The 21,743-nt window shown below is 39.5% G+C and overlaps 3 protein-coding genes across 6 annotated transcripts in view; 1 reads left to right on the top strand and 2 right to left on the bottom strand.

Annotated features, from left to right (window-relative positions):
- The first annotated feature begins 51 nt into the window (after positions 1 to 51).
- si:dkey-154p10.3 (zinc finger protein 287) overlaps positions 52 to 21,743 on the top strand; it is a 28,809-nt gene continuing 7,117 nt past the window's right edge. The window contains exons 1-4 of one of the 3 annotated variants that reach the window (XM_046852666.1): positions 52 to 1,355; positions 6,619 to 6,893; positions 7,213 to 7,293; positions 7,387 to 7,463. In XM_046852666.1, the coding sequence (XP_046708622.1) occupies positions 7,421 to 7,463 (43 nt within the window). In that variant the 5' untranslated portion in view covers positions 52 to 1,355; positions 6,619 to 6,893; positions 7,213 to 7,293; positions 7,387 to 7,420. Of the gene's footprint in view, positions 1,356 to 6,618; positions 6,894 to 7,212; positions 7,294 to 7,386; positions 7,464 to 21,277; positions 21,478 to 21,505; position 21,743 lie in introns of those variants that run through there. The other 2 variants (XM_046852667.1, XM_046852668.1) reach the window with 2 other exon arrangements.
- Positions 1,357 to 5,345, bottom strand: LOC124388044 (myosin regulatory light chain 2, smooth muscle minor isoform). Its single transcript, XM_046852670.1, has 4 exons — positions 5,250 to 5,345; positions 4,577 to 4,797; positions 3,173 to 3,334; positions 1,357 to 2,505 (listed from the first exon to the last, which is right to left on the bottom strand). The coding sequence occupies exons 2-4, from the start codon at positions 4,758 to 4,760 to the stop codon at positions 2,333 to 2,335; spliced, it is 519 nt and encodes a 172-aa protein (XP_046708626.1). The 5' UTR covers positions 4,761 to 4,797; positions 5,250 to 5,345; the 3' UTR covers positions 1,357 to 2,332.
- Positions 9,025 to 21,133, bottom strand: prpf4ba (pre-mRNA processing factor 4Ba). 2 transcript variants are annotated; one of them, XR_006926326.1, is made up of 16 exons: positions 20,996 to 21,133; positions 18,896 to 20,080; positions 18,408 to 18,527; positions 18,161 to 18,310; positions 17,929 to 18,010; positions 15,870 to 16,068; positions 15,286 to 15,359; positions 14,399 to 14,489; positions 14,168 to 14,315; positions 13,695 to 13,832; positions 13,346 to 13,499; positions 13,139 to 13,253; positions 12,489 to 12,640; positions 12,252 to 12,338; positions 9,685 to 12,094; positions 9,025 to 9,219 (listed from the first exon to the last, which is right to left on the bottom strand). XR_006926326.1 is itself a non-coding variant. In XM_046852665.1 (15 exons), exons 1-15 carry the CDS (start codon positions 21,031 to 21,033, stop codon positions 11,891 to 11,893), a joined length of 2,937 nt encoding a protein of 978 aa, XP_046708621.1. In that variant the 5' UTR covers positions 21,034 to 21,133; the 3' UTR covers positions 9,025 to 11,890. The 2 variants fall into 2 exon arrangements, 1 of the variants encoding a protein (XP_046708621.1); XM_046852665.1 differs by having other exon boundaries at positions 9,025 to 12,094.

Raw genomic sequence — 21,743 nt, 5'->3', positions numbered from 1 at the left:
AAAACAAACATGGTTCACTTTTTTTTAGAAGGAGAAGTTACATGCCTTTAGTTACGCTTATTTGTTTACATTGTTGTAGTGTTTCGTGCAAAGCTTGGTACACACTGTGGTTAAAAACCCGTTGTGAACATGACGCACATTTGACTTGCAGGAGACACTGCGGCGTTGCGGGCACATCGATTCTCATCTCACAGTTCAAACTAAATGCATTCGAATTTGACTCAGACCAAGTTCTTCTCCACTCATTTGAATGTTTATTTCGGTAGACAAAAAAAAAATGTTTTGAGAACAATTCAGACCACACCTTCCTCATTTTGGTTTTGTTTAAAACTCCACTTTTAAAATGACTCACAACGTGAGAAATCTCAAAACAGCAACCTTTTAAAAAATATATATATATTATAAACATAAAAAAAAAAAAAAAAAACCCATAAAAAAAAAAACAGGTCAATAGAATGAATCCTTGAACACAACCTGCCCTGTGTGAACAATTCACACCGCAGCTGGTGGTGCACTGCTGTGGGAAATGTTTTTTGGGGGCACACTGACCAATCGCCATACATCTGTGTGTATGAGGCTGTATGCAACCTTTTCAGGAGCTCAATTGACCTGCATTAAACTTCCAGCATTATTATGGTGTAATCGCAGACCAATAGAGTCCAATAGAGCTCATTTGGTGACACCTATTCTTAAAAATAAAAAAATAAAAAAATAAAAAAATAAGAAGAAGAAAATCCTACCCAATATTAGCCCAGTTTCTTATAAAGTGGTCGATAAGTGTGTTTATAATATTATCAAATCTACATTTGTGTTTGCGCAATGTGCTCAAATAGGTGGTGTATTAAAATATAAACAGATAGAAAACCACCAATTTGACCACAGGCTACGATACACATCGTTAAAAATGGTGCCTGTAGTACACGTTCCTATACTCGTAGTCTATCTATGAGCTTTTATTTGCTTCACACGTGGATTGGTTTTTCATGAATATGTTTGTAACCTATGTACAAAAGTACAAATTGTTCTACTCAAAGGGTAGAGGGTAGTCGATACCACAGACTGAGATTGGATCAAAACCACACACACACACACACACACACACACACAGACTCACTCACACATGAGAATCAAACGTGTTTGCACGACAGGAAGTGGCAGTGGTTAGAGGGGACAAGTTGAATCACACGCACACAAAAGAAGCGACTGTTCGTTTCTCACCGCTTGTGCACAGTGCAGTACTTAAGTTTCCCAGCGATATGAGAAAAAGTACAGAACGAGATACTAACGGCTCAGTTGAGACCAAATGTCACACGCTCTCCGTTTCCAAGCAGCACAATCTAAACAGACTACAAGAGGTGAAGTAATGTCATTTTATTTGTACATACGTTAAATTGCACAATATTATACACGTTATCTAAGCAGTAGATCCTGAAATAACCAGAGTCTATGAAATGTGATTTATTTGTCCTGGTGAACTTGGGAAGAGCAGGTCTAGGTAATATCGTTTCTCAGATTTTTAGATGAATGCCACCTAGGTATGCCACAAGCGCACTAGACATTAAAACGTTCTCTCTGAGCAGATAGGCTGCAGGACTGAACCAATGGTAAGCCTGAGATGAATCACAGATTGATAAGCAGCTCATGAAGTGATTTATGCTTTCGTTCTTATAATCGGGGAACTCACAATCACAACATTGATCCCCTCCTACACTCGACGGTGCCTAATTTCAGTTACGCATTTGGTACATAGAATTTGCAGCGTACGATTATTGCTTTACTCTGCACCACGAAGTGAAAAGGCCCATTTTTTACAATCTTGTAGCCTGTATGGTAGGTACACAAAGGAAGCTGCCTCTTCCGTGTGGTTACAATTCATTGGCTGTAAGCACCCTTAGTAAGTCTTCACGTTAATATTTCAGCACGATGTTAAGAAATACAAAGGCTGGTTTTTATAACACTTTGTGTCATACTCAAAAAACTAAATAGCGTCGGAACAAAAGCGCATTAAATAATTAGTGCGTAAATAACGAAATACGGCAATGGTATTATCCTACTTCCTCACTTTTACTTCTAAACCCTGTAACACTGCTGCAGCATTGTTTTACTCCTGAGTACTCCACTGTTTACTTCTATGCACTTACATACATATACGTATATTGAGACAATATACGACGAGGTTTCTCGATCCTGCCGTGTAGTGCTATGTGCCTTTCTTCTAAAGCAGACATGTGCGAATCGTCCTACAAAAAAATTAATAAATAAATGTGCGGTATTATGAGCGGTGAGATCTCAACGGGTCTTCAGCCAAAAAAAAAAAAAAAACAGACCCTTCCTAATCGTCTTTGTCCTTGGCGCCGTGCTTCAAGATGCGCGTGAACGCGACGTAATTGAAGTTGCCCTTCTTGTCGATAGGAGCTTCTCGGAAGAGCTCGTCCACCTCTTCGTCTGTGAACCGGTCGCCCATGGTGGTCAGGAGATCCCTGAGGTATTCTTCTTGGATAAAACCTACCAAAAAAGCATGTGGAAAATATGAAACAGTGTGTGCAGTGGCTGAAGAAAGATTCACCCCACCTTTTAGTTAAAACTCTTTTTGGTGTTAGTATTTATCCTTCGCTCGAGTTTTATTTGAATAATACTTCGAACAGCACTGCCACAAAGCACCTTTGGGTTCTTCCTCATGCCAGGGAGTTTTTCCTGTCCATAGTCGCCACTGGCCTATATTAGGGACAAACTCACACTTATAAGGAACAAACTTGTACATTATTTTACTACTTTATCTCCAACGCTGTTTTAAGAAGATGCTAATTGTTAAAAGTGCTTTAAAAATATAAATGAATGAGAATTTCTGTAACACTGATTTGGGACTATGTACATTGCCAAATGACCATACAATGAAAATCAAACTGAATTGAATAAATGTCCTGGGATGAGCACATTCCAAAATGAGTTTAGAATCAAATCCAAGGGGGTGAATACTTATGCAAGGCATGCACCTGGTAAAACTATCAACCCGTCTTCCATTGTAATCTCGGATCACTTGCTGCTCTTCTGCAGTCGTACCACACGGCTCAAAAGATCCGCACAATACTGTGTCACAAGCCCAATATTACTGACTTATTACCATCGAAATTCCCTGGTACAAAGAAATTAGTATCGTTTTAAAGATTTCTACCTGTTCCTTCCTCGTCGAAGCAAGCGAAAGCGTTTCTGATGACGTCCTCGGGGTCTGTGCCGTTTAGCTTCTCTCCGAACATCGTGAGGAACATGGTGAAGTTGATGGGACCTGGGGCTTCGTTCATCATGGCCTCGAGGTATTCGTCTGTGGGGTTCTTTCCTAACGAAAAAATAAAAAGCTTTTAATCATCAAGAGAAGTTTTGCTTTTCTTTAGTGATTAACTCATCGCTAGTTCCCATCATCGCAAATTGTGCATTTCTGTTATACTGAGCTCAACGGTGTCTATTATCAGTTAATTTCACTTAAAGAAATGCTAATAAATAAGGCTTTAACTACTTCCATCCCAACCCACCATACAGCTAGGCTTATTTATGCTTCCTGGTCCAGTATCAGGTCTATAGTTGTACTGCAGGCTTGGGTTACTATTGAACCAGTGGTCCCAAGGTACAAAAGGTTGTAGACACCTGATCGCTAGATTCGTTTGTGGTTTTTGAACATGTTAGTCCCCATTTGCTGTTATAATATCCTCCACTCTTCTGGGAAGATGTTCCACTAGATTTCGAAGTACGCTTGTTGAGATATGTGCTCATTCAGCCACAAGGGTGTTAGTAAAGTCACAAGATGTGAAGTGAGCAGGCCTGAGGTGCGGTTAGCATTCCAATTCATCCCAAAGGTATCAACAGGGTTAAGGAAAGAGCGCTAGAGCACGATCAAGATCTTCCAATTTAAACCAAGCAATTCATTGCATGAATATGCTGGGCTAAAATGCTTCATTTATGATAAAAAATATGCAATAACACAAGACCACTCTAAAACATCTCCTCTCAGTGGAAGTCACATGTAATTAGACTACTTATGACAGGCACCAAGTAGTCTGTTATGTGTATGGGCTATAAATGTGATTACAATGTAGTGAATTGACCCTTGTATATCTTGAAGTATGAAATACACGTCCTTGTAGCTATTCTCTAGTAATGTGTAATAATAGTTGAGAACCTTCCAGAAGACCTTCCTTTCCTTTTTTTTTTTGTCAGGGTTGCAATAGATTCAGATCTTGGGAAAATTGGGTTGTGAGGTGGCTTACATACACGTCAGGGCAGTAAGAAAAGAATTGGAGATGACATTTTTCCAAGGTGGGAGGAAACCCGGAGAATCCGCACAGGCACATGGAGAACATGTAAAACTTTACACAGACAGTAAGCTGAGCCCAGGATCAAAAGCTTTAGAGCTTTGAGGCATCGATTCCACCAAATCATCAAGATTTAGGAAGACTGCATGGTTTAATCTGAATTGTATTATACAATAAGGATATTTTGGTATATTTGGTTTTGGATTGAGCAAAATCGCATCCTGAGCGATTACAACTCCTCAACGTATGAATAATATCACCATGGTTGTCACCTAATGAAGCCAGCATGTCATGCAGGTCCTCTTTATCTATGAAGCCGTCCCGGTTCTGGTCGATCATGTTGAAGGCCTCCTTAAACTCTTGGATCTGTGATTGGTCAAACATGGCGAACACGTTGGAGGTGGCCCTCTGAGGACGCTTCTTACTGGTTTTCACCTTGGCCCTTTTGCTGGACATTTTGGCAGGTCTGTCTTTTAACACAAAGTAGAGAAGCCTAAAAACAAGCATGAGGGGAATAGGGGCGAGAGTGTCAGTAATGATAACACTGGCAGAAGAGAGACAGAAAGAGAGGCCATTGATCATAACAAATAATGCATGAGGTGGCATTTATTACACTTCCATTATCTTGGATGTGGTTAACTGGTTAACAGTGTAACCAAGCAAGCTCGCATTCCTGCATTCTTAGCTACTATTAAGTGTTCATATAAACTATTAAAAGCTAAAAACAACCTTTATTTCAATGCATAGTGTCAAATTAGGTCATTGAAACCGCCATTACTATGTACAAAAACAAACGCCCCCTGTTCCCCAGCTCATCTCTGCGCACTTATTACACTGCACATATGAAGCTATGCAGGATTAAACATTATCATCTTCAAGCCAAACGAGCGCAATAATTTTGAATAGTGTAACAGACGAGCAAATATATTAACCAAGAAAACTTACCTAACCCAGATATAAAAGCAACCAGCCAGGCCGACAAGTCTCTGTTGAAAGTCACCCCCCCCTCTAAGACACCAAAATGAAAACGTCCGCGCCTTGCAAACATGACTGGAGCATTCCATTATTTATATTAGAGGGGGTTGGGGGTTTCTATATTGATTTAATTTTCTAAATCGCACTTAATCTAAAATTGGCAATACAAATTATAATAATATATTTATTTTGGTATAAACAAAGTAATAGTGCTTAAATGTGCTGTAGGAATAATTATGATGGTTTGATCATATTTTAGAATAATCAATCTGACAGTGGTCTGGAGAAATTCAGGAAAATGAATAAAATCAAAGTAATAAGTTTATTGAAAAACAAAACTATATATATATATATATATATATATATATATATATATATATATATATATATATATATACACTACACACACATACACACACACACACATTAAAAACAAAACAGAACTATATATATATATATATATATATATATATATATATATATATATATATATATACACACACACACACACACAATACTGTGCAAATGTTTTAGACAATACTGTATAGTGAAGATGCTTTCAAAAATCTTTGTGGCTCAAGCTACAGCAACAGGGTTTCTTTAGTGAGAGAGGTAAACTTTCCAGAAGAACAACCATCTCTGCAGCACTCCACCAATCAGGCCTGTATGGTAGTGTGGCTGGACGGAAGCCACTCCTCAGTAAAAGGCACTTGACAGCCCATCTGAAGTTTGCCAAAAGGCACCTGAAGGGCTTTCAGACTATGGGAAATAAAGATTGAACTCTTTGGCCTGAATTCCAAGTGTCTAGAGGAAACCAAGCACCGCTCATCACCTGGTCAATACCATCTCTACAGAGAAGCGTGGTGGTGGCAGCATCATGCTGTGGGGATGTTTTTTAGCAGCAGGATCTGGGAGACTAGTCAGGATTAAGGAAAAGATTAATGCAGCAATTTAGAGAGAGCTCCTTCATGAAAACCTGCTCCAGGACCTCAAACTGGGGCGACGGTACATCTTCCAACAGGACAATGACCCTAAGCACACAGCCAAGATAACAAAGGAGTGACTACGGGACAACTTCAAGCCCAGACTTGAATTTAATATATATATTTTATTTATTTATGAATTTTTTCACCAGTATTTCAGACATGACGAGTGATATGTTACTAACCCCTCTATAGGACCTATAACACAAGAGGCCATGTTTGTAGGTTACATGAGAAAAAGAAAATAGAAAGAAGAGAAAAGGATGGCCAGGTTTGTATTGTCTTGTGTGTGTCGATTAGTTGCTCTTAAGAAGTTCAGTAGTTTCAGTAAAAATCCCCCCTCTCAAATTTCCTAGAAAGCGATTCAGCAAGGAAGGTAGGCGGGGTTGACTGGACAACATCAAAGGGAGTGAGCGGGGCGTGTTTATCTATTATGTTACGATCGCTCCGCCCACTTCCCCCCAACTAATGACGTAAGAAACCATTCATCAACCTGCTGTCCAGCTGCTCAGGAGAGTCTGGCTGATAGAGTAAAGTGCTATCTTTCCTCAGCTTTCTATTCATGAGCACCGCATGAATAGAAAGCTATTCATGAGGACCCTGATGCCCACTATTCCAGTACCATTTCAAGGTGGGGAATATCAGTTTTTTTTTCTTTTAATGCAACATATATTTTCATTTTATTTAATTGCTTTCAATGTCTCAGTACAGATGTATCATTATTGTGAATAACTAATTTCAATGCATTGCATGCATGTACACAATGCCTTAAAATATAAAGATCTTGTATTTGCTGTATACCTGTACACATTATATACAAATGCAGTATATTTATATTATACACAAATGCATATTCAAATGCATTACTTCACAGCAGCCATGTATAGTAGTGAATTCAAATAGTAATCCATGCACATGTGCTAATGAACTGTTCTATTTCATCCTCACAGGATTTCTTACTCACCTGCATAAACTGGCAAATTGAGTATTTACACACATCTGAAGGATTGAGGGCATCAAAGATATCAAAAGTGTGAATTTCTATTTCAGAGCCTGGTTGACATTCTTTTTCATTTGGTTTGAACTCTCAAATTTACCAATGCATCTAATCCCCATTTTTACAGAAAGTGTCATCAGCCAGGAGTGTCAACTGGGTGCATGAGACAACCATCTGCTGCGACTAGCCAGAGTCCGCCAAAGCGTAAGTAGATCCAGAGGTCTCTTTTCACCAACCAGAGACACTCCCAGCCTGATGACAGGCATCTTTATTATGGGTTCATCTGCAGTGTGTTCTAAAAGATTAGGTTCATTTGCGCCTAGGAAGGTGCCGTGGTGGGTGCCAATTTAACTTCCATTTGCCCAACCTACAAAGAGAGTCATATTCTCGTCTTATTTATTTATTTTATCTCACCTATCTTCTCTAAATGTAATGAGTATTAAATGAATAAAGTACACTCTTGCTCCTGACAAGGCTTGGCATTGGGGCCTATGGGTATCAACAAAATCCTTCCTTAACCTGTAGTTGAACTGCATCATCCTGCAACATTAGACCCCTTGCTTTCTGCACTACCTGGATCTGATGTCAAGCCTGATATGAGTTCCTGTCTGTTTAGGAGAAGCAGCATGATGACAGATCTAGTTTCTATTTTTTTTCTGGCTCGTGTAGGAGTTTTCAATTAATTATTGCTCATTTATCATCTCCGACAGTCTAAGACATCATCACAAAAACGAGATAAGGATGCTGAGGCACAGCTGGAAGAAATTTGGTCTGCAAGATCCTGTCAGCAGTATGAGGAACGACCACACACCTGCGCACAGCCAGAAAAAGAGCAAGATTGTAAAAAAAAAGGCAGATGAAAGAGAAAATGAAGAAACAAAGGGCTCACACTGTTCTAAAGGTGGACTTTCCGAGGCGAAAGAAAGAGACGGACACTCGTCATCCAACACATCAGGCTCATCAGACTGCCACACTGACAGCGACTTTTCAGATCAAGGGCAGGAAATGCCAAGGTGGGCAGCAGGTTTGGAACTAGATTTAAAACCAGAGCCTCTTGATGACGAAACGGACCATCATTTTACAGAAACAGCATTTTACCCAGATGTTCTTCCTGCTTCGCTCAAAGTACTGGACTGCACTCAGGGTCAGTCCTCTGAGACAGAGCAAAGTGCTTTTTTAACTGATCCTTGCCTTGCTCCTGTAATGGCACGGCTGATGGAGTTAGAGAGGCTTCAAGTTGCTACAGTGCAGAAAGAGCGAGCGAAACGAGCACGATCCAGACTGGCTACTGCTAACACACGAAACGGCAATCGTTTTAAAAAAAGTGACCTTCCAGTGAATTCACAGGAAGCAGAGTGCAACTCTGTTATGTGTAGTTTTACCAAACTTGTGGTTTGTCCAAACACTTCATGCAGATACTATACTTGCACTTCAACAAAATCAGGCCCAGGAAGCAAGAGCAAGTTGGCACATCCCACCCCGTCTAAACGGCCCGACAGTATGTCAGGCAAATGTAAAAAGGCTGACACGATGTGTGTGAAGCCCCCACAGAAACCCACAGTGCCAAACAGGACCATGAGTCCAAAGACACTGACACGATCAACTTCTGCCACAAAAGCAACAGTTCCTAATAGGAAAACTTAAGTTATACTTGTCTTTTTTTAAACTGCAGTTTTAATTATATCAGTACACAAGTATGTATGTTTCTAGTTAAATGTGTTTGTTGCCTAAAATAGGAACAAAAAAAAAAAACACAGCACAAGAGTATTATTAATTATTTTATTGTTAGTTCAAATAATACACAATGCATCTGTTGAATAAAAATGTATATGAACAGTTCATTAGAAATCTCCTCTTGTCTGTGAATAAGTGTTGAGACGATCAGCTTCTTAAAAAAAACGTGATGGGCGACTACTCGGGTTATCCGGTGATCAGAACAGGAAGGAAAAGTCGACTTACCCTAAAATAGAGACAAAATCAGGTTAGTGTTGGAGGTCATGCGCAAAGACACGGCTCAGTGAAAAAAGAAGGGCATTACCTTTCAGTTGTTCAATTTGGCTATACCACAAATGCATTAGTGATTCACTAAAGAACTTCCTATAGAAGTAATACAGCTGAAGTAAAACTATGCAAGACTGTGCAGGTGGAATGGACTGGCGTTTTGAGGGGTTCAGATTTTACGATGCCTTTATGATAACCAACAGCCTGCACAGCTCTCTATAACCAGCATTAGTTATTTCTTTGCGCCAGCCAAGTATTTTTGAGATTTTGCAACATAAATATGAATCATTAAATCGGGTTGTTTGTGATGGCTGACTTAAAATGAGATTCATTAAAAGCAAATGACAGCTCATGTGTGTGATTGAACTAGTTTAAAAAAAAAAAAACAACAACAAGAAAATAAATCACTCTCTAAAGCAAAAACCTTTGGTCAGGTGCGAGGCTCTGTAAGAGTCTTCTCTAATGGACAGCACCTAGAATACAGAGAACAAATAAACCAGTATCTTCTTTTTCCCCCAGTTTGATAACAGTCATTTTACCAATACCATTTCCGAAGTGATGGATAAAGCATCAGTCTGTTTACTTGTTTAACGGTGAAATGTATTATAGCTGTGTTTAAGATGACACAATAAGCATTGCTATAAACTATAGTGAAATCCTTATGATTTATGTAATAACATTAGTTGAAATCTCTGGGTTTTCATGAGCATCTGGCACAGACCATCAATAGAACATCGTTCAAGAAATCTGTGAGATGTGTCGTATCATCGGCTGCCTTGAATATTTACCATTAAATACCCATTCGAGTTGACAAACCCATGTTTTTTTTGTTGATATCAATATCATTTATATGAAAATTCAGGTTTTTTTAAAACTTCATGTATGAACAATAAAATATGCTTTACTTAATATGAACAAGCTACAACATTCATGTTCCAATGCATTCACACTAAATAAAGAAAAGAAAAGTGTAAGTGTAAAACGGGCTGTAGGTGTCGTGTTAAACTCGAACTCGTGTGCAAAGAAATTTCAACACCCTCCATTTCAGTAAGTCTGGTTATTTCTGACTATGCTAAGTTGGAGCTACACATGCCTTTAGGAGTGACCTGGATAAGGGGGTCTCTTGTGGAGGTCTTGTCTCTTTGAGAGCAGAGGCAGGCTGGAGGATGGTGCACAGAGAAGAGCCTCCTTTGGCTGGAGAATATAATCTCTCTCTCTCTCCCAGCGACCACAAGAAAACAGTGGGAGAAACATCATAAAGAGCAGTTAGTGTCAGTGAAACCATTCTCTATAAAGTTCTTCCGTATTTTAAAACCATAATTACCTGCCACTGGGTGCACACAAAACAGACCAGGAGGTCTAAGACCATATTTGTCTTAATTTTTCTCCACATCAAACATTTTTTATTTTACAACACACAAATATAAATGTACAATTACGCAAACTAGGGTTTTTTTTCGTAACATGCAGGATGAGGTATGGATAATATACAAGTTGAATGAGCTAGTTCTCTGTCTTAATTAGAACAATAAAGCAATATGGATAAGTAAAGAATCAATTACCGCTCAAAACAAGCAGATTCATAGAGCAGATGAGGAATATCCCTGTATCAAAAGACAACATGATCACGTCAGAACAAAGGAACACGGGCAGAAGGGCACAACAAAAAGCTCATACGGGTGCACAGCATTTTTAGAACACATGCATCCTCAGCTTGAACATTAGGTATGAAAAAGTGTCACAAACATTGCTTTTGAACAATACATTACTGTCAGAGGCAGTACACTGAAGGTGCCTGTTCAAGTCAAAATATTTCAGACTGCCCCTTTTTCCCTTACCCTTAACAGCAACTGTGAGTGCCGTGGAATTCCTTTCCCGGCTTGTTTAAGCAACTGTTTTTTTTTTTTTTTAGGAATTAACTTTGGCTCTGTGGAAGGATGATGGGTTTAGACCAATCTTCGTCTCTACATGCAAAAGATGCCACAAATTGAGCATACTCCTATTCTTAAAATTGACATTTTAGCCAAAATGTACAACAGATGTACCGTATACTGGCAATTTTGGCCGGCCGAGCTTACCTTCAGTGTACTTAAAGCGGAACACAACCTGCCTTTACAGAGGAGGCTTTCCCTGCAGACAGGCTCAGGTAGGGCTCAAGAGCTCCGATTTCAGCAGAAGCACACCTACACCAGTGGGCGCTGTCGCTCTAGCACCTGAGGGAGATGCGGATATAGACTGCATTTATCCTGATCTCATATCATCACGTACAGTGTTAGGGGAGGCTCAGACAGATGGAACACCAGCACACATACAGATACAGTGATTTTTTTTGCTGCTTTGGACAGTATCAATTATAGCATTTAAAAACAAATTAACCTAGTGTTTGAGAGAGACACCCCTAATTAAATTCGGCGGATGCTGGCACATCTTTAACAAAGTATCAAGTATTTAAAGCTGAAAGAAATATAACGTGTGCTCAAAAACGCATAAAATCCCATTTTAACTTTACTTAGAGATTAAAATGTCTCTTCATCTACTCAGTCATGCCTGCAGATACAAAACCATCCCTTTGTCGGCAGACTTTTTCAAGGACTTGGTGCTGTTTATCCTCAGAAGTGTGGGTAGGATGTTCACATCCTCTCCTGGATGTAGGGGTGCTGAAGGGCCTGGTTGATGCTGATCCTCTTGGCTGGGTCGAGCACCAGAATCTGATCCATTAGGTCTTTGAGCTGAATCACCTTCTTCCGCTGGTCCTCTGGTAACCTCTGACGACCAACCATGTCGTTCAGTAGGTCCTTAGTGGGGTTGATGCTGCTCATTACTGTCACTTTCTCCTGGAATGCAGAATAAAACGAACAATAAATAAAGAAAAAAAAAAAGACATGAAAGAAAGTTAGTAGAAATAAAACTGAGACACTGAGAAACAGCAAGAGGAACATGTTTTGGCATTGATTACAATAAAACAAATAAGTAGAAAGAAATGCTGCTCACCCGTTCTGTAACTTTATCTACCTCTGTATACAGGAAGTTCAAGTTTTGATCAAAGTGTTGGTCCTTGAACAAGCCTTTCCTGATCATCTGTGAACATTTAAACAATATTTAGTCTGTTCTAATACTGTTCAGTGAATAATCTACTGGGGAAACACATTCACAAATTATGCGACATGAAAGACCTTAATAGGTTTGTAATACAATATCTGCATTCAAATCAAATATTCAACACATTACCTTGTTGGGCATTTTCCCTTTAAGATCCATAGCAAGTTTCAGCATGTGATTGTTGGTCTTTCCAGGGAAGAGGATTTTCCCTGTGTACAGCTCGTACAGTGTGCAACCCACAGACCACATGTCGATTCCATAATCATACGGCTTTCCAATGACTGCAAGAGAAAATATTTAGTAAGTCTATTTAGGAAAAAAAAATAAGAAAAAAGTTAACCACATAGGCATACTTTTTCAGAAAGTGATTTTAACTCTGTTTAAAAACATGTCCATAGACGATATGGACAAAACTTTGTGGACATCTGACTACAACACTTGTATATGCATCCCATTCCACAGTTTCAGGTGCAGTCAACATTCCAAATCATCTCAAATTTGTTTAATAGGGTTGAGGCCAGAGCTCCATAACAGGCCACTCAAGATCTCAAACTCAAACCCGTGTGAACAATGTATTTATTGAGCTTGTTTTTTTTTCTCGTTTGGGTCTTCTAGCTCAAAGAACCACATACGATTGGAAACTCAGGTGTCCAAATATTTTTAACCATAGTGTATAGTATATTAATTTAGTAGTTTGTGTGTCTTCATGCAGAATTAAACTACATTTTAAAAACATGCTATTACCAGCTACACAGTGCACAAGACAGGGAAAGACTCACTGATCTCAGGTGCTCTGTAGAATCGGCTGACCAGGTAGGGTGTGATGTCATTCTCAGCAATGTGGGATGCGGAGCCAAAGTCACACAGCTTCAGTATGGTCTTCGACTCGTTCACCTGGTGGAAGAGAACGCGGTTAAGTAATGAAATGATACCGCATGCAGAGACTTGGTGTTGTGTTGCACAGTAGCACAGTTTATGAACTTCACCAGGATGTTGTCGGGTTTGATGTCAGCATGGAGGATGTTGCAGCGTTTGAGAAGCTTGAGAGCCAGGAAGAGCTGCTGGCTATAGGAGCGCACTGCCTTGATGTGGAGCCCAACATCTTTGCCATACTTCTTCAGGACCTCCCGCAGGTTCATACTGGAACCATATCAAAGACTTCCTGTCAAACTAGGAATTACTGCTTGCCATAAATATACCTGGACTCTGGTAATATGATTATACAAACAAAACAATACAATTGCTGATCTAACAGAAGAACAAGGTCTTTGTTTAACATAAGGAACCACGCATAGCTCAGCTGGAAAGGTCTTCAGAGAAGGGAGGAAACTTCACCTGAGTGGCTCAAACACCAAACACAGATGCTGTTTGTGGTAGAAGTGCCTAAACAGACGAACACAGTGGAATTTATCATCAGGGTCTGCATCATTCAGCTTCTTTAGAAACTCCAGCTCTTTGAGGCCTGTCTTCTGCCTATAAGTACACAAAAATGTTTTTTATTTAATTACAAAAGCATGAGCATTCCTATATTTAAATGCGAGAAGCACGCCTCTCTCCTGCTAATAAATACACATTGGAATTTCCTTTTTTTTTTAATTAAAGACTTTCATTTACAGACAAATTCAGGGAAGACATTTCTCAGCAGCTTGTTGCTCAACTTTGCTGTTTGTCAGCATTATAAATGTATTATGCAATGAAATGTCATGTTTCACAACCGTAGATGATCATGGCATTAGGTATACTCTGAGAAAAAAAAAACCTTAATACATTCAAATGCATGTGTAAAAAAATGACAAACGTGTTCTTACATGAGCTCGTTGTTGCGTATAATTTTCACGGCAACTTCTTGACCGGCTCGGGCCAGATCCCTCGCACGGATAACGTTACTGAACACGCCCTGCCCAGTGTAGCCATAAACGTCATATCGTTTGTCCAACATCTCTCCGATGTTCACCCCTGAACGCAAGAAAAAATTGCTGTTTGTCAGAATAGGCAGGCAATGGAGAGGAGACTCACGCATACTTTGAAATGCGACTTACGGTAATAGCCTTCAGCATCTGTCCAGTTGTCCCTGAGACTGGGGTTCTCCTTAAAGTCCTTCCCGATGCCTGCTGCACGCAATCTTGCACTCTGAAAAGCATATTGAGGAAAATATTAAAACCTGAGGCCAAGTCTTAGTTCAGGCTGACTTATTTTACTAAGCTAGTATATGGGAAACAGAAAGGTTTACGATTCACGATATAGTATTTATAACCCCATGTGGGTGAACTACTGAAATCTGTTTTTTTAGCTGACATTCTAAAAATCTCATTGGAAAAGCTGGGATTTTCATTTGCTTTATCAGACACTATGGAATACCTTTTGTGAAGCAGTGCATGTTTTTCAAATTTTGCTGACCTGGCACGTCCTGATTTTAAAATGCGTATTTTAAGCAGCGCAAAAACCGACTTCAATTACCTTCCTCGTTCTACAGCCATTTGTAAAGAACATTTAGGAGACCTACACGTTCAAAGCAATAATAAAAAGATACTGCCGACCAGAGGAGCATTAAATCTGCGCCTGCACAATATATTTCATCATGATGACAGCAGTGACCCTCCTTAAACAAAATAACAGACTTGTATAGTAGAAAAAAAAAAATTCTACTCGAGTTGAATGCTTGTGCACCTCTGTGCGTCACTGGAACGTACAGTGCTTCTCCATCCTGCGATCCATATCGCAATTACAACAGAACCTCCCTATGTTCTTGCAGTCCTGCCGAGGGGACAGCACGGAGGAGTTCAGCTTACTCACAAGGCAAAGATCTTTTGCAGGACTAATGCAATTCTACCTGTGCAGATCTTCTTACACAGACAACTTTATTTAAGCACTCAAGCATGGAAAGTCTCGAACCAATGCAATGCAAAACCATTTCCTGGCCACTTACGTCAAAGTATGCAGCAAACATGTCATCTGACTCCGTAAACATGTCCGGAGCTGATTGCTTCTTTGGATTACCTCCTGCAGAAACAAACAAAACAAAGTGAATCCAACAAGACAAATTATTTAATAATCACTCATCTAGGGTAACGTAAATGTTTTTATGCAGTCACAACACAGCTTAGTGACTGTTGTATGTTGTCGCAGTCTATAATCAACAGTCATGGAAAGTTGGCTACAAGCTCTGTTTTATTCAACAATATATTTCCAAATGCCGATTTGGCCTAAAGTTAGTCATCAGCTAGGTTTTAGCGAAATTAAACCAAAACAGGGAAAATTAATAACAGATTTCTTTAGATGGAAATTGCTTCTAGATTGCAGCGCACTCTGACTTCAGTAGGTGTGTCCTGGTTGCGAAAAGTTGTTTTTTTTGCTGGCAATTACCAACAGCATAATCAAGCTGACGCCTGACAAAGTATCAGAAAATAATGGATGATTTTGAAACAAAGTACATGTAAAAAAAAAAAGCTATGCATGTCTTCCATCGAGTGCAATATTCACTTATACCCTATACAACAAATTAAAACGCACCATCTTTTTCCTGGGTAAACAGATTGTGCTTTGCCTTGATGTTGGCCTCAAACGTGTCCAGGTTCTCTTGCTCATAAGCCTTTACATCAGCCGCGACTCGCTCTAAAACATCATCCGGAGAAGGCGAGCGGCTGTGGGAGCTACTCTGAGGACTGGCAGGCTCCGACTTACTGTAGTCGTCATTTGATCCCTTATATTTCTGTATAGGATACAGACATGAACAGATAACAGGGGTTATAATATTAGAGATGAATGGTTTGTCAGTATTAAGAATTGCAATCAGACAGTGAGCACCGGACTGCTTTGGGTTTCGCACACTTTATCGGTTTATAAAAAATAAATATATATTTTTTAATCTTTAATGCACACATGCATATATATAAAACTCGCATGATTGTTATGTTACCTTGTGATTAATCGCACATTTTTATTTGCTCTAAATATACATTCATTTAGAACTTTTAAAGTTTTTAATACTCTAATCAACATGGGCATGGACAAATATGGGTGCTTTATGCAAATATAAGTTTATTATTAGTTAAACCAGACTCAACAGAGAGTAATTATGGTATTTTAAATTACAGAAATCATTAGGACACCAAACCAAACTTTTGCTATGTTTTCACACTGACTTTTTTAATTGCCGGATGTGTGTATCAGGGTGGATTTTGGTGCCTGATTTAAGACTTGGCGCATCAGTAAAACTGATTATATTTATTAAAAAATAAATAAATAAAATAATAATAATAAAAAAAAATTTAGTAATTAAAAGAATTATTTTTGGTGAAGAAATGATGTGGTGATAAATGTGTGCATGTATATATATATATATTAAATCTTGCATTTAGAAATATTCTGACTCTTTATAAAAAGAACATTTAGCTGCAACTACAGATTTAATTAATCTAAATAGCATCGCTCGTATCCTTCCTGGGGAAAAAAAAAAAACATCTCAAGCACATTAAAACTGGATGTGCAGTGCCACCTTCAGGTACCTTAACAAATGCTCCACGGTGTTCAGACCTAGCATTTTGCTGGGCCACCCAAGGACATTTAGAGCCCTGTCCTTAAGTAACTTTTTGAGGAGCTCTCTGTATATAGCTACATTTATCCTTCTTAAAATTCTGCCCATTTTATCGTCCACTGATAAGCACCAAGATGGATTCCATAAAGATTGTATTACCATTTAAATATTCAGGAATATTTCATTTATAGATGGTTTTATACCCTTCCCCATACCTACACTAAATGGGCAAAAGTTTAAGGACACCTGAAAATAAGATGCTATGTGACTTTTGAACATTCAATGCCACATTAACTCCTCAATTGCTTTATTTAATAAGTGATATCAGGTACTAATGTAGGCCTGGAGTGCAACCAGCGTTCCAAATTATTCCAAAGGTGTTCAATAGGGTTGAGATGAGAGCTCTATTGCAGGCCCGCAAGAACTTCCATATCTTCAAGGACCTGGCTTTGTGAATTGAAACACTGTCTTGCTGAATCTGTTTTGGGTCTCCTAGTTCAAGTGAAGATAAAATGTAATTCTATTGCATTCACATACATCCTATACAACTGTGTGCCTCCAACTTTGGCTTTTGTCAGGTGTCCCAATACATTTGTCCATATAGCTCATGTCTTAACACAATTTGCTCACAGACGTCCATGAGGAGTACCTTTTTACTTGATCACACCTACACAGGTAATGTGCAGTCACTCGAAATTGCTACATTTAAACTCCTATTCAGTTCTGGGGAAATAAATAATCAAACAATATTTACCTGAGCTCAATCTTGATCTGAATACTTACTTACATTTTTCATTATTATGGAATTTTATGTCAAAGTTAATAGTCAGAATATAAAAGTGATCTATTTTACATACATGATCACACAGCATGCAAAAACAAAAGGTGCCGGATGTCACTCTAAAACCACTTCGATTTTCAAAATAATAAAAGGTTTGAATATGAAAATTAATGCATGAATTAGATATACTTATATAATGATAAATATGGAATTTGACAAGGCGTATACCAAACAACAGACTTACAGCCACATACCTGCACAATTGCCAAGCGCTGGAGTCTCCTCTGCTCTATAAGGGCTTCTTCATCCTCTTCATCCACATCATAATCCTCCAAACTGTATGCGGACATAATCCAAAATTAAATTACTATTTAGAGATTAATCTCCTTTGCCCAACACAAACCAAAACAATGATATTCAAATGTAATCCAAAATCTATAAAAGCTGAAATGTTAAACAGACCAAACTGTCATCTTGTGCACTTACACGTCTTCATCCGATTCATCCTGTTCGGCTTTCATGCCTTCAGACAGACTGCCCTTAAACTTATCATCCTTCTCTCTACTTTTCCTCTTTCGTTCCTGAGATCCTGAGCGCCCCATGTACCTGTGGCCCAGCCTGGCCCGCTCCACAGACCTAAAGCAACACCAGAACAAACCAACGCTCTCATAAATCTGTTACAGTTTTCCATAACGATTATGATACAGCTAATGGGTCAGTTGTTGGCACACACCTTCGTCTGTTAAAAGGAGATCTGCTGGTGCGTCTCTTGGGGGAACGACTCTGTCTCCGTCTGGGGCCGAGTGATGAATTTGGCCCGCTGCAACTGGCTGCATCATCTCGGGACCGTACCCTGTAGGGAACACAAACAATCGAATAAAAAAACTACAAAAAATGTATCTAATTTTACCCTGGAGCATAAATTAGACCGGAGAGCGATCACATGGTCCTTTAAACCACTTCCTAAAGGCATTTGCACTGCTTTCAGACATGGTTTTGTGGCACAGTGCCTCTTTATTGTTCACTATAAAAATGTATTGCATTTTTATTACTTGTTCTGTTTCATTGCTGTCTGTTGGAGTTCAAATGTACAGTTTTTCATAGGTGATCCTTTAAACATCAGTTCATTCAGTAGTTTATTTTATCAGTAGAACTGGTGGAAATGATCCTAAATTCCAGGAATATTTTTCTATTTTAAAAGGAAAAACAACTTTCACAAACCTGACGGGTGAGAATCTCTGACGGTCAGCTTCTCTCCGTCTTCTATCAGGGGAGCGAGATCGTTCCCTTCTGGCTGGAGATCTGTTGCGGGTGCTGAAGCGGCAGTTGGAAGGATGTTGAGGGGAATGGCGTTCCCTGCTCCTGCGGGAGGATCTCTCCCGTACTGGACTGTGGATGTGCCTTCTGTGGGGAGATCTGTTCTCTTTGCCTGATGAGACCTCCTTACAGGGAGACTTCGCTGACATCTTGTCCGAGTCCTGCTTGCGGTTAGTCTCAGGTAATCTGCTATGTCTGTCTTTTGATCTGGAGCGTCTCATCTTCTCTGGTGATTTGGACTTTTCGCTACTTCTGGTCCCAGGCTGCCGAAATGAAGAGTCTCTTTTACTTCCCTGTTCTGCCTCTGCAGAAACTGAATTAGAATCCTTGTGTTTCCTGGAATTCGCAGGAGATCTGGACCGTGGGCATCCAGCTCTGGAATGCTGAATGTTAGTGGATGGCTTCTTCTCTAAAGATGGACACGGACTTTGAGTTCTGTCCTTGATGTCTGTATCAGACTCCGCTTTACTCTTTTTTCGATCGAATTTTTGTTGTTCGATTGCCTTCTCTAAAGACTTGCTTCTGCTATGTCGCCAGGCAACCAGCCCTTCCTCGTCCATGGAACTGTGTTGACTTTGCTCTTCATCTTTACCAACCGAAAAGCTTTCTTGTGCTCCAGCCATATAAATATCTTCTAGATTCTCCCTCTGCTCATCCCCATTACACATCCGCTCCTGCACCTCCGTATCCTCCTCAGAGCCTGAGTTGTATCCCTGCAGTATCAGTCCCATTCCTGAGTGCACCTTTCCCTCCATCAGTTCGTTATCAAGCTCTGCTTGGATCAGAGCCCTTTGCTTCTCTAAATCCTCCAGGGCTGCCAGGTCATCCAGTCTGGCCCTCTTCGGCGACACTTTTTCGTCTGCTTCCTCTGCGTCACTCTCGTCCATCCTGGACGAATCCCTGCGTCTGCGCTTTTTGTGCTTGTGCTTATGCTTGTGTCTGTGCTCCTTTTCCTCCAACGACGAATATTTGTGTTTTCTGTGCTTGCTGTGATGTTTGTGCTTCTTTCTCTTGGGTTTCTCCATGCCGCCGCTCTCCTTACACGTCCCGAGTCTATTCTCTTCGTCTTCACCTGCTGCATTGTCACTTCTGTCAAGAGATGAAAAGGGACAAAAAGAAAAGAACATGAGCTTAAAGTTTTTGAAAAGACAGAACTCACAAACAACCACACGTGCAATATAAAAATGAATTTGCCACTTTAAAAAAAAAAGCTTTTTTAAAACCTGTTGTTTTACATATCAATATCTACACTATGTGGACAAAAGTATCGGGACACCTGACCTTTCCAGCCATACGTGGTTCTTTCCCAAACTATTATCACAAAGCTTGAGGCGTACTGTGAGATCCAAACCCGTTCCAGCATGACAATGCCCCAGTGCACAAAACAAACTCTATGAAGATATGCTTTCTATAGGTTGGAGTGAAAAGATCTTAAGTGGCCTGCTATGATCTCTGATCTCAACCCTACTGAACATGATGAACTGGAACGCTGAATGCACCCCAGGCCCCCTCACCTCACCTATATAAGAGGCTGACTTTACTAACACCCTTGTGGTTGAATGTGCAAGCACACTCCAAAATCTAGTGGAACATCTTCCCAGAAGAGTGGAGGAAAGTATAAAAGCGATCTGGAACACTACACTCAAAAAACACATACCATACATACAGGCAGGTGTCCACAAACTTTTGACAATATAGTTATATACTTACTAACGCTTAATATCTATTAAACATTATATTTATGTAATAATTATTGGTTATAAAACAAACTGTACTATTAAGCATATATAACAAAATACAGTCAAATCTCTCGTCATATATACACAAGGGAACCTCGCGCTAGCAACCCGAGCTAAACAAGCTAACTACATTAGCAGTTAGCAAGTCGGGACTTAGCCGCACATTTCTTCATACTCGAAAGAGCAAAACACGATTTAAGCAATTATAAATAACCCCGTATACGCAAGGTTTGCTGTTTCAAATGCCAATAAAAACCTCACTTACACAAAATGGTTCACGGCTTCATTAATCATGGTTTCCATCCTCAGCGCTAGCAACTTAGCCTAAACAAAACTAGCGTTGGTCGGTCGTGCGCATGCGCGGGACGTCGAACGCGCGAATCTAGGGAACGTCTACAATACACGACAATGTTCCGAATAATCAGCACAGTTTCGAATAGAGTGAAATTTAATATTTGTGTCTAATAAATGTAACTTCTGTTTAAAAAAGTCGTAAACACGTTGTGGGTTTTGTTAAATACTTAAAGTATGTTAAAAAAGATTTTACGTTTAACCTTTTTCTAAACATTTTTCCTTGATCCCTAAACAGGTTGCACGCTAACAGCTAGTCACATTTCCATGTTTGAGTTTCCTTCTATACTGTAGAACCACAAAACAACACAGATCACTGTTTGTTTGTTATAATCAGTTGCATTAATAAGACCAAAGACTCACTTTTGTGGACAAAGAAGTGAAGTTAGGAACCAGGTGAGGTGAAGTGAATGAAAACTAATTAGTTTCAGTAAACATATAAATAAACTTCCTTAAAATAGCTTTAATGCACATGTAATGTAATGCAGGAACAGCAATAAGATTATTTTCAGTTGTTATAGACAGGAATAACTGAGCTCAATTCACAGCAGTCATTTTTATTTATGGGTTATGAAGCCATGATCTGTACTACGCATGTGGGGTTGGAGATGTGGACCATGATGATCTGTATAGGAATTATTATGAACCCTTAATCTCTATTG

Source organism: Silurus meridionalis, chromosome 6 (assembly GCF_014805685.1).
Source record: "Silurus meridionalis isolate SWU-2019-XX chromosome 6, ASM1480568v1, whole genome shotgun sequence".
NCBI lineage: Eukaryota > Metazoa > Chordata > Actinopteri > Siluriformes > Siluridae > Silurus > Silurus meridionalis.
The sequence above is the reverse complement of the archived record's forward strand: the minus strand, read 5'-3'. Positions and strand labels throughout refer to the sequence as shown.